The following is a 17,462-nucleotide window of genomic DNA, read 5'->3' as shown; positions in this document are numbered from 1 at the left end:
GTTCAATGGGTCGCATGTGAACAAAATTAGTGACTGCTGTTGTAACTTAAATGTTCACGGTGTTGGACATGAAATATTCAAAGCACTTCTTGGAGTTCACATTGACTCGTTCATCCTGGTACAAATTACTAATGATGTTGGATTTTTACATGATACTGGTGAATTTTTTCAAGTAAACTGCAGTCAGTAGAGGTATCACCCAAGTTGTTGGAGCCTGACTTTGTGGATCCTTAAGTTTTCTTGTAATAACTTTAGTTAGTAAGAAAACTGAATGAAATCTCAATCAATCTATATCAATCTAACTAGATGTTAATACTATAAAGCCCATCTAAATTATCGATGAAATTGAAACAAATACATTCATAAATTTGTTTTTTTAATACAGTGGAACTCCCATGCAATAATTTCTCTAATTTTTTTCTCCACCTGTACAGACCCCATTTTTGTATGCATGGCAAGGTAATCTGTCATATTAACAAATGGCAAATTTTTGGAGCACGGAATTGCTTTCATCATGTGCGGTCATGCAGCTTAGCGTGGATCATAGCTCCCATGTAACAAAACCATGTATGAAATAACAATTTCCTCTGGTCCCTTTAAGACAGAAGCAGGCTGAACCAATATGATAAGTGATACAACCTGCTACTGGACAATTTTAACCACTTTATCAAGTTGCAGGTTGAATCACTTATCATATCTGCCTCACTCCAGTGTGTACCCAGCCTAAAACCAATAAATATAGATTTCGCTGTATTCACATAAACAACAGTGGATGAAAAATAACTATAGATAAAATTATAGAAGTGCAATAGGCATACACACACATATATAGCTGAATATATAAACTCTAACTCACAGTATCTTCAGAAACATTCCCAATTGCAATGTTGTTCTTTACCTCAACATTATGAGCAATAAATATTAGCTCAATGTCACTCCTGCTACCTTTAGCTAATGGTTGCCAACGTGTTTTCACAACACCACTATAAGAGATAAACAGATATGTGAGTTTTTAAATCTATTATTATAAGCTTTTGATGGATTATATTTTGGGATGGACATATTTTCAGTTGGGATAGTTGATAGAGAATTACAAAAGCTAGCATTTAGTGCGAGAAATAAATACTAATCGGAGACAGATCATTTCACTTTATTCCTTGTCAAAGCTCCCAATTTTTGGAAAAAATCCCCCCCCCCACAAAAAAAGTTTCTATTCATCCTACAAATAATATACCCCAATATGACTTAACATAAAAATAAATATTCTTAACAACAACAAGACCTGCTGTTGAAAATTTATCCCACATTATAATCTAGATATAAATCGTTAGCTATATTGCTCTTTGGGTATGAACCACACTTTTTGTAGTCTGACAAGTGTAATACTACAAGGGAGATAAGTTTACACAGTTTCATGAACCAAAAATAGTAGTTACAGTTATTGATTTGTTCCTCTACCTGATAACTTGAATCTTTTCAAAGTTTAGCTTCTGGGTAAGAAATTAAAAATTCCTTACAGTTGGGTGAAAATTCTGTAAAACAAAAATCTAGGAACCAAATTAGATTGTTATGTGTTACTCGTATCTGCCCATAGGCATTATGAGTATATTAGCTCAAATGTATTTTCACTTTCAAACATAATGTTTTCCAACACACCTAATGCTGACATCATTGCCTGCTTGACAGCTATCAACGAGATCACCTTCAAAAATTACCCACATTGACCTTGGAACTGTTCCAATAACTAAGTTATAAACTTGTTCCTGCATCCTCATCTCTTGGTAGTCTTTACACCAAGCTGCATTCAGACCTGTATAAAAAAATACTTTTATCAGATGAAAATTTGATAACAAACACATACTAAAAATATAAGGAGAAACACAATTAGATTCATTTATGTAACTATTATTAGCAATTTTTCAACATTGTCTATTAACAATGTTTTTTCCATCAAACCTTCTTCCATGCAATTTTCAATCAACAAAAAACCTGTTTAATATAATCTTTGATATCTTTTCATATAGAATTAGAAATATTTCAACAAAACTTAGGTTAATGTATGAATATCTATCTTGTATTTGAGGAGCTTATTTTCAAAAGGGAACATTTCCACTTTATCTAAATTTAAATTAGAAGTAAAAAACATATTCTGCAGGAATATGTTTGCCTTAAAAAAGTAGAAAATAGCCCAACAGGTAGCATACAGGGGTGGTATAAGAATATTTATATATTTTGTCTCTTGATCAACATTCGAGGAAGTTATACACATTTAAATTTTGAAAATGTTCTGTTTTGAAAGAAAAATAATGGAAATGTTACCTTTTGATTGAAATTAAAAATGGTTAAGTCTAAAAAATTGGAAATTTCTGTGCCACTTGTTGATTCCAGAAGGTTTCATCTAGTCAAGGAAGGCACTCTCACTACTCTTCCTCATAAGTAACATACAAAAAAGCCATGCTTGGCTTTGGAAAAATTTGGCCTGATGCCTAAATAATTTTTTTTTATTTGTCAAGCCCTGGACAATGTGATAAAATAATGATTAATTCCATCAAAGATGACTAAAGTACCGTCATAGGTTGCTCACAAATATCAGATGTATTTCAGTTTTTTCAAGTAGTCACTGATCACTAACATTGATAAACTTACTCATAGACTGCACATTTCCCCCAATATATATTGAAATAGGAGCAAATTCAAATGTCCCAACATGATGAACAGCTAAATTCTTAAATTCTGTTTTTGTTGCATAATCTAATTCATTTAGAAAAATTATAAAAAAACACTCACAATTTATAACAAAGTTGAATGATGTTATTATTCAATTTCTTACATACCAGATGAGACAAGGGTAAAAGCTTTATTATAGCACCGCTCAGGATTTTCGCAGCAAGTCGGTTTTACAATCATGAAATCATCCTCAGGCTTGACATCCAGATTGAAACAAAACTTACACTTTGTGCATTTCCAAGTTTTGCGATACTCCATCATCTTTGGTACTGTTACGCGCACCACAGTACCTGGGAAAAAAATTTCACTTCTTTACTTTTATAAATCCTAGAATGATATAAGTATGTACAGACATGCTAACATTAGTATGAAGCCTCTCAGTAGTGATGAATGTTGACTTTTACCAGGAAGGTTGCTATCCTCCACTCAACAGCATAATCATAGACTGATGAAAGAAAATCACTTCAAATTCTGAATTGGAAGTTCTTTAAAATATAATATCACTTCCCCCCCCCCCCCCATAGATACCGGAACCTAGGGTCTCAAGCCACTTTAGCACCCCCCCCCCACCTTTACAAGGTTCAGAGTGCCTCAGCAATTCATAAATATTCAATGCAACTTCCCCCCCCCCTCCCGAAAACACCTTTGAGGGTCATATATCATGGTTCATACTCCTTCAACGAAAAAAAATTCAAGGACTATTCAAGCACTTTTCAAGGTAAAACTTAAAAATTTAAGGACTTTTTTTACAAACGCATATTTTTCACATGAATAGGCACATATTTAAATTTTGATTAAAACTTTCAGACATTACATTTCTACCTACTTTATTTCACATCATCCGTAATGAATAAAGAAGGCCACATACACACATATCTATCTATTCTATAATATAAAATCACAAACAAACTCGAAAAGGGCCTGTTGCTAAGCAACCGAGTGACGGAAGTGGGTGAAATTTTTGAGTGACGGAAATCTGTTACGGAAGTGGGTTCGATTCATATATCGATATTCATATATCGATATGATATCATATATCATATATCGATATTGGGTCGATATTCACATATCGGGACCCATTTGACCCATCGGGACCATGTTATGTGCATGTACCAAGAGGCTCCTACACCCTACAGCAGAGCCCTTAGGCTGGAATTTAGATTTCGAGCCCCCAAACCAGCTTTTCAGGGGGGCCCCTCTGTGATTAATTTATAGTGTGAAAAATTAAAAAGTGATAAGAATCGTTGTGGCCCCTGTCAGCCCTTCCTTTGCGGGGGGGAGGTCCATGCCGAGAGGTATATATATGTATAATATACACACACAACAGCAGTGCTCCCAACACAGGGTCGGGGTGCCCGGGGAAGATTTCACGTATAAGTAAAAAGTTTTCATTTCCAGGGGCCCTTGATGGATCTCATTGTTTTCTTGCTGCTTTAACGTTGAAAAATTTCGATAGCGGAAGCAAAAGATATATCCAGTCTGGGGCCCCACCAAAAGTATGCGAATTGGTGTCCCGGGTAATTGGTTGGGGGTCCTGGATTTTATTCGTTGGTAAAACGAATACAAATGAAAATTTTTCATGGTACTCGCTCCGTGGGATGGCCGACAAGCTTCCAAGTCGGGGCCCATGTTTACAGGTTTCATTTTGGGTGCCCTGGATTTTATTTGTTGGTAAAACGAATACAAATGAAAATTTTTCATGGCACTCGCACCGGGGGATGACCGACAAGCTTCCAAGTCGGGGGCCCCATGTTTACAGGTTTCATTTTGGGGGCCCTGGACGAATCTCATTCTTTTCTGTTGTAGAATTCGCAACAGCCGAAGCCCGAGATAAAGCCAGTCTGGGGCCCCACCAAAAGTATGCGAATTGGTGTCCCGGGTAATTAGTTGGGGGCCCTGGATTTTATTCGTTGGTAAAACGAATACAAACGGAAATTTTTCATGGCACTCGCTCCGGGGGATGACCGACAAGCTTCCAAGTCGGGGGCCCCATGTTTACAGGTTTCATTTTGGGGGCCCTGGATTTTATTCGTTGGTAAAACGAATACAAATGAAAATTTTTCATGGCACTCGCTCCGGGGGATGACCGACAAGCTTCCAAGTCGGGGGCCCTATGTTTACATGTTTCATTTTGGGGGCCCTGGATTTTATTCTTTGGTAAAACGAATACAAATGGAAATTTTTCATGGCACTCGCTCCGGGGGATGACCGACGAGCTTCCAAGTCGGGGGCCCCATGTTTACAGGTTTCATTTTGGGGGCCCTGGATTTTATTCGTTGGTAAAACGAATACAAATGAAAATTTTTCATGGCACTCGCTCGCTCCGGGGGATGACCGACAAGCTTCCAAGTCGGGGGCCCCATGTTTACAGGTTTCATTTTGGGGGCCCTGGATTTTATTCGTTGTTAAAACGAATACAAATGAAAATTTTTCGTGGCACTCGCTCCGGGGAATGACCGACAAGCTTCCAAGTCGGGGGCCCTATGTTTACAGGTTTCATTTTGGGGGCCCTGGATGAATCTCATTCTTTTCTGTTGTAGAATTTGCAACAGCCGAAGCCCGAGATAAAGCCAGTCTAGGGCCCCACCAAAAGTATGCGAATTGGTGTCCCGGGTAATTGGTTGGGGGCCCTGGATTTTATTCGTTCATAAAACGAATACAAATGAAAATTTTTCATGGCACTCGCACAGGGGGATGACCGACAAGCTTGCAAGTCGGGGGCCCCATGTTTACAGGTTTCATTTTGGGGCCCTGGATTTTATTCGTTGGTAAAACGAATACAAATGAAAATTTTTCATGGCACTCGCACCGGGGGATGACCGACAAGCTTCCAAGTCGGGGGGCCCCATGTTTACAGGTTTGATTTTGGGGGCCCTGGATGAATCTCATTCTTTTCTGTTGTAGAATTCGCAACAGCCGAAGCCCGAGATAAAGCCAGTCTGGGGCCCCACCAAAAGTATGCGTATTGTGTCCCCGCTACTGGATGTGGGGCCCTGGATTTTATTCGTTGTAAAATTGATAAAAATGAAAAATTCTCACAGGGGGGGGGGGGTGTCCGACAAGCTTGCAGGTCAGGGCTTCATGGAAATGTTGGCAGGTTGTAATTCGGTGCCCCTGAATGTATCTCATTGATTTTTGTGGTTTAACATTGTAAAATGTGCAACACATCGGTAGCCCAAGATATATCCAGTGTGGGGCCCCACTGAAATTCAGCGAATTGAATCTGGGGACCCCCATGGGGAAGTTTTCTGGGGATACTTGATGAATCTCATTTGTTTTTTGTTGCTTTATTATTATTTTCATTAAAATTCGCTTCTTCAGTAGGCTGGTGCTTTCACACGTCCCTTTCCCCTTTTCCATAGCACGCTGATGAAGTGGGACGAAATAAACAAGATATGTCCGGGAGAGAAGTGGGGGGGGGGGTTGGCCGCCAAAGGCGGCAGGGGGGCAGAGCCCCCCAGTATATATATAAAATTGATTTTCTGTCTGTCTGTGTGTGTGTATGTATGTATGTTCTCTATACAAATCTACAATTTTAGATGGATCGTCACCAAATTTTGATATATATACCAAATGGGACCCGACTTAAACGATAGGCTACTTTAAATTTTTATCAGAGCAGGGTAAGTGCCCCAAATGGGCAAAAAACTGTAGGGCAACAATGGTTTTCGGGCCTCAACAATCACTTTCCGAACGTTTACTTTAGCTACTGTGGTTCCCTAGCAATGTGTTTCAGACATGTGTATGCCTTTACAACGGTTTGTCACTTCTTTAATCCTGTTAGTATACGTTTAATAGTTTATGCCTTTATAATGGTTTGCCAATACTTTCAATACTACACAATACTACTATTCAATACAATTACATTTCAATACTCTCAGTAATGAGGCTTTTTGAATAGACGTCATAATCATCATCAGCATCGCTTTGAGGGTCAGGAAAAGGGTGAGACTCATAGAAATCACTGTTAAAATTGCCGATTTTACTGTAGAAATGCTGAAATTTGGTGGGGTTTTCCGCTACATAAATAATTTTAAAAATTGTATAGAATTCCCGATTTCTGAAATATTGTGTTTGCTTGGAGATATACGAAGCCCAGGAGATTGAATATGAAGTAATTAGCCGGACCTACTTTTGAGTTGGGTATTCATGTAATAGCATTGATTTCAACTTTTTATTTACATCTTCTCAAGCATGAAAAATTAATGTCTCTGTATTATCTTTTAATATTCAACTGCATAAATTCATACAGTTTAGGTTGTTTTAAAATTAATTATGGGCCCATAAAAAGTACATAGAAAAAATTCCACAGCTTTAATTAAGCATTTTTGAAAGATGAAATAGGCAGATAATTAACTTGAAGTTTGGGGGGGGGGATAGAAATACATAGCGCCCCTTAAAAAAGGAAAGAAAAGTATATATTCATTTCTATGTTTCTTTAAATCTAGATTTGTTTATTTCATGAGTCACACAGGAAGTCGCCATATTGGTTAACTTAGACATGGTTTGCATGTCCCTCAAAGAAAGAGGGAGATATCACGTGTTTCTAACAGCCTCATTGAAGAAAACCCGGGCAGCGCCGGATATTATAGCTAGTATATCATACAAAACACATGACTCATTGAATAACACAGTTTGTGCCTGTCAATTTCCTCATTGAAACATAGTTTAGTCTCTAAATATTGCAATTAATTTTCTTTTAAAGACTAAAAAAAATAACTCTTCTAAAGATAGAAAAAGATTAAATTGTTTCTTTTGTTAATACTGGAAAAATTTCTTTCGTTAATTCTGGAAAAATTTCTTTCGTTAATTCTGGAATTATTTCTTTCATTACTTTTGGAATAACTGCTTTCATCAATTCTGGATTTGCTTTTTTCACTAATGCTGAAATTCTTCCTTTCATTAATGCTGAATTTTTTTTATAGATTCTAAAATTATTTCATTAATTCTGGAATTATTGCTTTATTAATTTTGGAATTATCTCTTTTATCAATGCTGAAATTGTCTTTCATTAATTCTGGAATTATCTCACATTAATTTTGGAATTATCTCTCATAAATTCTGGAATTTTCTCTTTCATTAATTCTGGAACTATTTCCTTCATTAATTTTGAAATTATCTCTCATTAATTTTGGAATCATATCATCGATACTGAAATTATTTCTTTCATTTATTGTTTCCCTCCTTTAAACAACTATGGATGTCATTAGAAAATAACGGAGATGCGCCGACATTCAATGCGTCACATGAACTTCCAAGGAATGATATAGACCACTGACGTCATGACAGCGACGGTACTAGAGGGCATGGGGGGGGGGGGACAACTGCCCCGGGTAGCAATTTTTAGGTGAACACCATTATAAAATTATCGAATTCCGAATTGGTGGGGGCGGCAAGACAATACAAAAATCCTAGTTATGGCCCTGCGTCATACTTCCTCCAGTAATATAAGCTCAATGGATTTCAGAGCAGATTCACCCATTGAAGCACAGCTTGCATTTGGCGACATTTTTGTCTGGCACACTCAGCAACCAATCGTGATAGAAGGGATTTTTCAGCCACAAGTAATTAAAAGTACACACACTAGCTACTCATTTTTTGTTTTCTTTCTTTAAAGAACCTTGTACAAGCGTTTCACATCACTCCTAAATAAATATTTCGTTGACAGCATGGGCGGAGATACAGGGTGGGGGGGACCCAGCGTCAAAGGTGAAGTTGACTGATCTAATGTATATATGCATATATGAATTGACATCATCATCATCGTGCCCCCCCCCCCACAGACTTCCAAGTCTATTGCCGCCTATGGTTGACAGTAATCAGAGGAAGCTTTGCTCACTTACGGACCGAAAGGCTGAAATTATTTCGCCAAATATTGAGAAATCAATATCTTAGAAAAAGTTTCATAGGTCATCCAGAAAAAATACCCAGTACAAAAGTTTAATGACTTCCAATGACGCCTACATACGATCACAGGATACATGCTATCATAAAGCCGGGTTTTCCTAGAAGTGGGTTGTTGCAATACCTTCTAGAGCAGAAGAACTTCTACTCTAGAAGGAGGTATTGGTTGTAGGGAGCGTGCCAACTGAGCTGAAGTAAAAAACAACAATCGGAAGTTCATTTTGAACTCTAACTTTCATTCCATAAAGGTTGCAAGGGAAAAAAACAAGATCATTTACGATCATAAAAAAAAAAAAAAAAACGCCCGGCAAATAACAACCAGCAATCTCAGGGAGAAAAAAAAAATCCCGACATACACGCAAAAAAAAAACACTAACGCTTAGAAATTCTGATTCTCCTCGTTACAGCCAGTCAGAGTCAAGAAACTGCTCTGTTTGGCAACTTATCGCCAAACACCAGCATCTATTAACGATTTATATTATTATTATTATTTTGTCATTACGTCTCATTTGCTGAAACGATAATATTACGATGATATAATTTAACAATACGATAATATTACGATGATATAATTTAACAATACGATAATATTACGATGATATAATTTAACAATACTATAATATAATGATCATAATAATAATGATATATATTATATAATAATAATTATACTGACATGCAATAAATACAGTGGCTTGCCGAAACACAAATTCTATGTTTGGTTTTCTAATGAATCTATTATCATTATGAATCAATAAATGATAGCAGGGCCCAGCTTCGCTGGGCGCTCGCTTCACGAGCAGTTATTATTGTCAACTTGATGCAACTGAACCACATTTGGATTAAATCAGGAAAAAATGAAAACATTTTTTAGTGATTCAATAAACGATGACTTATTGTACGGGGATGGCCCACCCCCATTCCCCTGTATCGCCAAGTTCGCCGTTTGGGAACAACCCCCCACCCATTCCCGTGCATCTGACAATTTGTGGTGAATTATAATAAATCATATTTATGTGCAACTGTTAAAAGAAATTAAATGCAATAAGATATTAAATATTTCAAACAAAGATGTTAGGAAAAAAGAAATTGGATGGGTTCCAAGGGACTTGAACACATAACCTTCGTTTTAATTGTCCCATGAACTTCCCACTGTACCAATCGTGGTTGCCGAGCTGAAGTTGAATTTGTATATCCGTTATTAAATGTCACCAGGAAATATGGTGGCGCCAAATGGATCAAAAGTTGTGGTAGCCTCGCGGTCTACTGTAACATTTCTATGACGTCACAGTTGCTTGACTCTGATTGGCTAGTAACGTGAAGAGGTCAGAATTTCTGAGCAATACAGAAAAAAACCAGCCTACAGTATAAAGCCGAGCTCTCGTGAGGGTGAGAGCACGCCGTCGGCGATTTACGGCCGTATTCACCAACACAGTTTCAACTGCAATTGCAGATTAAACGATCAGCAATCGACACGGATTGGTTAAAATCCTTAATTTAACCAATCCGTTTCGATCTTCAATCCTTTCACCTGCGAATGCAGTTGAAACTGTGTTGGTGAATACGACTGTAATACATATTGCGTCGGGCCGAGCGGTTCCATGTGCACAGAGAATAAAAAGGGGAAAAACATTCCAACATAGGTTTTTGGCGCCGCATGAACCGAACTGGATCATTTCGCGTCGACAGAAATGTGTTACATAATAACACTACGCATTTGGTTTGTGTATTCCTACCGTGGCGCATCAGCTCAGGGCCCTGGCATCAGCTACTACTACTTCACCAAACACCAACTCTGGCCATATCGCTACATTGCAATTTACTGCCATTAGTGAGATGGGTTGGAAGTGAAGGTGCTGTCTATCGGTGGTCGCATCGAGTTCTTTGGGGAAAATATCTTATCTATATCCTCCCTTGGGTTCGAACCAGGGACCGTGACAACAACCTTCACAATGGTAGACGAACATCTTACCACCATGCCACTCGGGCACGGCATCAGCTACTGTCATCTGCATGCTCCGGTTTGAAGGGAAGCATCGAGCTTGATGAAAATTAGTGAAATAAAACAAAAAAGTAAGAGACGATCGGTAAAATGAGTGACACACAATGCATCTGACTCCTCCAGAAGCAGTCGGCCAATCACGCCCAACGCAAAACACTGCCGTGAGGCTTGTTGCGCTCTCTAGCAAAATAGTCGAACTTGTTTTCTTATTATTGGTGAATGGACGGCGTGTCACGATGGGCGATTCACTTACTAACGCTTAGAAATTCTGATTCTCCTCGTTACAGCCAATCAGAGTCAAGCAATTGTGATGTTGTGCAGTGTACCTCCTTCTGCTATGTTTGGCAACTTATCGCCAAACACCAGCGTCTATTAACGATTTCGCTATTATTTTGTCATTACGTCTCATTTGCTCACACGATGATATTACAATGATATAGCTTTGCTGGGCGCTCGCTTCGAGAGCCGTTATTATTGTCAACTTGATGCAACTGAACCACATTTGGATTAAATCACTAAAAAATGAAAAACATTTTTCAGTGATTCAATAAACGATAACTTATTGTACGGGGGTGGCCCACCCCCATTCCCCTGTATCGCCAAGTTCGCTGTTTCAGAACAACTCCCCACCCATTCCCGTGCATCTGACAATTTGTGGTGAATTATAACATAATAAATCATATTTATGAGCAACGGTTAAAAGAAATTAAATGTAATAATTAAATTTTTTATATTAGCATGGGGGGGTCGAAAATTGTCCCTCATTCACTGTACATACCATCAGTGATCCCCCCCCCCACCCCCAGATTACACCTGCTAAAAATCAGGGAAAAAAGCCAACTATATTAAAAACAATATGGTATTTTGAAGGGGGGAAGAGTTGGTAATTTTTAATTGCCATTTAAAGGGTTAATAAACATCAATTTTTCGTTGCTTCAGTTAAAATAACAAATTCATCTTCCATGGTAAAGAGTAAGACAACTTTTTGTTCAAATATACATCAAGAAACAGGCATTTCACCAGTAAACAAAATAATCCCAAATATATAACCTCTATTTGAAATGAAAATCAGATCCTATTCATAATCATGATTTTCAGCAGCAGCCTTTTCTTAACTGTGAAAATACTTCTGTGTAGGCTTGGCCAGCTTTTTTCATTACTAATTGGTATTTGTCCTAATAACAGAACAGTACCATTTATGGTGTGGATTAGTAATGTAAAATCCATCATCAGTAGAACAGTGATGTCACTCAGAATCAAGAGACAAACCCTCTCCTGGGTCTCTAGAACATATAAGCAGGGGCAGCTTAAGCGAGGATGCAAGGGGTTCGGTGCACCTGGGGGGGGGGGGGGACAACATAGACTTTGGTTTAGATTCCAAAGTTTTTAAAACTTTCACACCTTAAAAACTCACATGGCATCACGCTTCTGGGCCATACCTCAACAATGGGGATGTAGAAAAAACTTCATGGTATAGACAGGGCCTGGGATCGTGATACCAGAAACAAGAATGTGATCTACCAGGAGTGGCTCCAGGCAAAATTTCTACCTGCGCAGCATTTAAGTTTTGCTCTTCCTATTTATCCCCTCCACATGGCCCTCCATTCTGAGTCAGGGTTCCTAGGCTGAAATTTTTTGCAGTTCCTCAAGCCAGATATTTCATGGGGACTCCTTCTACAGTTATTTTATAATGTGGAAAAATAAAAATGAGAAAGACAGAGGGGATAGTCTTGCAGCCCCACAATTTTGGGAGGGCCACATGTGCTTCTCCATCATAACTTATCCCAACAATTCCTAAAAACATTGGACCATTCATCTCAGATTTGGTACTCCTCCAGAGCAGACAGAAATTATTTTCTTTGATTTTTTTTTAAGTCAATGAAACTTCTTCACCCTTTCACCTAAGACTTTGCAGCCATCTTGAGCTACAACCTGTAAGGAGAGCCTTCCCTGTACTCTATTTATAAGGGACACAGTTTGGTTCTCTCACCTAGGATTTTTTCAAGAATGGTCAAATGAAGGCAAAGAGAATAATTTGGCTTCTCACTTGTCCGGTCCCTGGAGCACCAGAAACATAATTTGAAATACATTTCTTAATAAAAAATGAACCTTGTTACACATCTTTAAATGATGAATTTATATAAGTGATGATGGCTCACCCGTAAGTGCTGTTTTGAGGATTAAGTTATTTGTGAGTTAAGAACGATAAAATAATTCTGAACCAAAAAGCAGAAAAATCTTGCTTTAAAAGTGGAATGTATGGTCATGGAATTTTATACACTAAACAATGGTGTGCGACTTTCTTCTGAAAAAAAAATCAGGTATATGTCGATGTCCCTCAGACTGGAGCCTTGCCAACCTCCCACCAGGGTCAGTTGCCTTTAGGGGTGGCACATGAGGTTTCGCACCTCTGTGGCACATAAGCTTGAGCTGCACCTGTCTATAAGGGTGGGTCGAATGAAAATAGAACAAGAACTATAGAATGAAATGGCATAGTTTATTACAAATGTAATCACCAAAGGTACACAAGCACTTGTCCCACTTGTTTCAGGATGAAACAGTGGGCAAATACCCTGCTTGTAAGTCTTTTGGCTGAGATCACAGCCTGTTTCAAACATTGTCCATGACTTTACTGTCCGAGTAAAAACGTCGACTTTTCAATGGTTTTCAGCGGGGCCAAAAATGTAAGTCACATAATAGATCTGCCCTATATGGTGGGTGTTCCAACACTGTCCACTGAAACTTGGCCAACATGTTCCATGCGAAGTCAGCTGTATGTGGCTGCCCGTTGTCATGCAGTACCCTCATGGCTGCCTATTTTTTTAGAGACCCACACTTATACATTGTTGAACCATAGTCCTCAACAAATAAAAGTATGCCATGGGGTTCATGAATTGAAATTTTAGGCATCCTTCCCCAGATTTTGGGTATTCAAATCACAACAGCGTGTCAGTGACATCACTGGTAGAATTCCAAATAAGAAAAAGCTTAGGTTTCAGGAACTCTTCCTTACCTGAGAGGCATAAAAACCGGTTGATGTCTGAGCAGTTTGGCAAAACAGTCCTTCTGATTTCAGAACAGGAAGGAAGTTCAATCATGCGAACTCGAATATTTTCTTTGTACGTCTAAAATGTTAATTGACTTTATAGCATTGATAATTTAACCAATGGAATTGAAGATTGATATATAATATTAAAAAAAAAATTAAAACTACAGATTTTCTTCCTAAGATACAATCAGTTTAAAATGCAGATGATAATCTAAAAGAAAAGGTATATTGAAAAATCAAACTCAAATGAAAGAAAATTTTTGTCACATTGACAAAAACCTGCTTAAAATTAACCAATATACATTTCAGATTAAAATATATGTGATGGCTGACCATAACAAAAACAGAACATGTCAATATCCCTTTAAGACTGAGAAGTTTTTGAAAACACAAATGTTTGTTAAGGTATCCGACTACATTGAAAACGTCATTTTGAAAGAAAATATTGATTTTCATTTTTTTTTTTTTTTTTTTTAGAGCTTTTATAAAAGCCCTATTTGTTGCGATTCCAAAATAGGCCTTGTTTTGTTTACATGATGCTTGGAATCAAAGTTACGTTCACTTTAGTGTTGCGTTTTTACATACAAGTAATAAGCAAATAAAGACTTTAAACGCGTTTTACGAAGAATGCTATTTTTGACATTTTAATTGAGTTTGTGACATTTGTAAAAATTGATTCATTGCATCCTTATGAAATTTTAATGCGATATTTTGCTATACATTGTTGAGGTTATGAACCAAAATCTAAGGTCTATCACATATATTTTTTGAACTAGAGTGTTTTATAGACAAAATGTAGGATGAAATTTCAAAAAATTCACATGTACACAAACATATTTTGGTGTAACTTATGAGCATATCATGCAATCCTTTAAATTTCGGTTCATAGCCTGCAACAGTACTAGCTAAATGCACTGTGAAAATCACAAAGCATTTCATTAACAAAATCTTTTGCAATCATGTTTCGAATATTACATGAATTTTGCCTAAAATTTGACATAAAAACAATGTTTTCATAGAAAATGTCATAGGTAGACCAAAATTTATTACAGTTTTCATCATTTTGAGACACGTTCTATAAAAAAATGTAATTAAAGTTCACTCCAGTACCATTTTAAAGAAAAGTGATAAGAAAGGTAGTCGGATACCTTAAGTATTTCACAAGCATGATCATTCAAGCTCAGGCTTAAAGGGATAATTATTACTCAACACTAGGTTAACTTATCACTAATCAATGCTGTCTAAAGCAGTGGTGCGCAAACTATGGGTCACAATCCCCTTGGTGGGCGAATCAATGAACTAGGGGAGGGTCATGAGAGATTCTCCAAAATAAAAAATTCTGAATAAGAAATTCATTTTTATTTAAAAATGTCAAAACTAAAGAATGCCTTTATTCAACTGAGCTAATTACCATGTGTCATACAATGTAATTTTATCAAATTATACTTGTACAATAATTAATATATCGGCTCCATCATGCCAGAATCACGAATGTGCAATGTCCTTGCTAAAAAAGAGAGATTGTTGATTTTTAAAAGTGGAATGTACTGTCACATTTTTTATGCTAAAGAATGGTGTGAGGCTTTCTTTTGAAAAAAATCAGGTTTATCTCGAGGTCCCCAGGAGCTTTGTCAGACTCCTGCCAGGGTTACCTTTAGGGGCAGCACATGAGGCTTTGCACACGGGTGGCAGGTAAGCTCGAGCCACCCCAGCCATGGGAAATGAAGTTTGAATATTAACTTCCATACTTCCACATGGGTAGAGTAATTTTCCTAAAATATTTCATAATGTGTGTGTTTCAATAGGGATACATTCACATTTTAGGCACAACGCATATAGCAAAACAAGGCACCCAAACAACTGATTAAAAAAAGGGGAAATTTGTACAGTCACGCTTCTGGCATGCGGCAGTCAATATCAAGTTAGTAACTTTACAGGGTGACTCAAAATCACTGGATTTCAAAATTGTGTGTGTATATTTTTTGAAAATTAAAAACACAGAATAGAAGGATAAATAATATGTGAATTTACGGAGGAAAATGTGTCTACGTTTCATGAACAGTTTTGATTTATGGTCGATTCCAAGTGTAGAACCATTTTGAAATCGAATGATCCTTTCTTAATCACCCTGTATATGAAATCAAGGACTATACACCTTGCTACACTTCCATCTTGCATAAGGGACACTGAGTACATAAAAAACTAATAAGTAAATACTTATATGATAGTAAAAAAATTGAATACTTTCGGAAGTTAATATTGCCTAATTAAAACTGAAACAAGTATTCCGAAAAAAATGCTTTCAGAACAATGCATTTATTGGCATAGAAATCGGAATGTCCCGGTTTTCCGGGACATATAGTCAGTGTATGTGGAGGGGGTCGTTGATAAATTTCTTGGTCAAAACAGGGTTAAGCGGAGTTCCGTCAGTTTTAATGTGCAATGTTATGAAAATCGTATAAATTTAAAGTAATATGACATTTATTAAAGTATGAATCAAAATAACAGTATGTTAATAAAATTTATAGATTGTGAAAGAAAAAATAATAGCTATTTTTTTATCTTTTTTATCTCTTATTACTTGAATTATTGTAGTGAAATGTACTGTACACTTTGATTTATACTAGTAATTTTTAATTTAGACTAACAGAGCAACTGTTTGAATAAGCAGCTTTTCTTTATAACAGAAAACTCTATTGCACATTAATTTAACATATACATCAAATTAAATTTTAGTGTTTGAATTCTTCATCAGTAGTTCATGATGGAACTACAAAGTAATCTTGAACATTTTTGACTTGGTGGAGGGTGCCCTGGGCAGGGAAAAGTAAACAGAAGACCTCCAACTTGGGAAAGAATGTCAAATTTTTTTCAACAAAGATATTTTGTTTAAATTTCAAGCCCTAAATTAATAGAGTCCATGCTTTCTATGAATATTTATTATCTGTGCCAGTTGCACTTTTACTTAAACTTGATTAATTTGATTCTTCGATTTACATAATTTTTGATTTTCTTGCACTATATGTAATCTTTGACATATCAATAAATTTTGGTTTTGCTGGAGATGCCCTCGCCTCCCCCCCCCCCCCAAAGTGCTTACGTTGCTTCTTCCGACAGAGCTTGGGTTTCTCGCAATTTGTCCAGTTCTTCCAATGGAGTTGAGGCAGAAATGAGATCTAGCTTGAACAGTCCCCAACGTTCCAAAAACCTTAGTCAGCAAATGAACTTCCCTAGCATAACTTCCGTTACTTAAACTGTTCCGTTTGGGTATATGGGATTATATGATGAATTTTAAGCATATGGCAATGCTGTTATATGATGAATTTTAAGCATATGGCAATGCTGTTATATGATGAATTTTAAGCATATGGCAATGCTGTTAACAAGCTCTTTTTTTTAATGGGAGCCATAAAAATAGTCTGTTCCTCTCTCTCAAACTTTTTCATTGCGACGACTTGACCGAAATTAGCGACAAGTAAATGAGGGTGTAATAGCATTGTGGTCTATGAGAGCTGGAAGGGTCTGAAGAAAAATGACGACTTAACCGGAGTTACAACTTATTAGGGTAACGACTTAACAAGGTTTTACTGTAATCCTTTTTTGTACAAGTATTGTGAAAGCCAAGGAAACAACAAAGGAAGTTTTCGCATACTTAAACATATGCAATGCTTGAAATATTTAGCATCCAAAAGCACATGAAAATTCCAAAATCTTTTCTCATACGAGTGGGCTTGTAACTGGCACATTTTAGGAGTGAACGTCTTCAAACTATGCATGCTTCTG

General features: G+C 37.1%; 1 protein-coding gene across 3 annotated transcripts in view; it reads right to left on the bottom strand.

Moving 5' to 3' along the window:
• Window positions 1-17,462, bottom strand: part of LOC149071116 (uncharacterized) — a 48,216-nt gene that overhangs the window by 20,362 nt on the left and 10,392 nt on the right. The window contains exons 4-7 of one of the 3 annotated variants that reach the window (XM_089248208.1): window positions 13,644-13,755; window positions 2,835-3,017; window positions 1,657-1,810; window positions 857-983 (exon numbers count right to left, since the gene is read on the bottom strand). In XM_089248208.1, the coding sequence (XP_089104334.1) occupies window positions 857-983; window positions 1,657-1,810; window positions 2,835-3,017; window positions 13,644-13,755 (576 nt within the window). The remainder of the gene's footprint in view (window positions 1-856; window positions 984-1,656; window positions 1,811-2,834; window positions 3,018-13,643; window positions 13,756-17,462) is intronic. The other 2 variants (XM_089248207.1, XM_089248209.1) reach the window with 2 other exon arrangements.

Source organism: Pholcus phalangioides, unplaced genomic scaffold (genome assembly GCF_987345545.1).
Source record: "Pholcus phalangioides strain wild (caught in Gottingen) unplaced genomic scaffold, Ppha-v1.0 ptg000019l_1, whole genome shotgun sequence".
Taxonomy (NCBI): domain Eukaryota; kingdom Metazoa; phylum Arthropoda; class Arachnida; order Araneae; family Pholcidae; genus Pholcus; species Pholcus phalangioides.
Note: the sequence above shows the minus strand (reverse complement) of the source record. Positions and strands in the feature narration are given on the sequence as shown.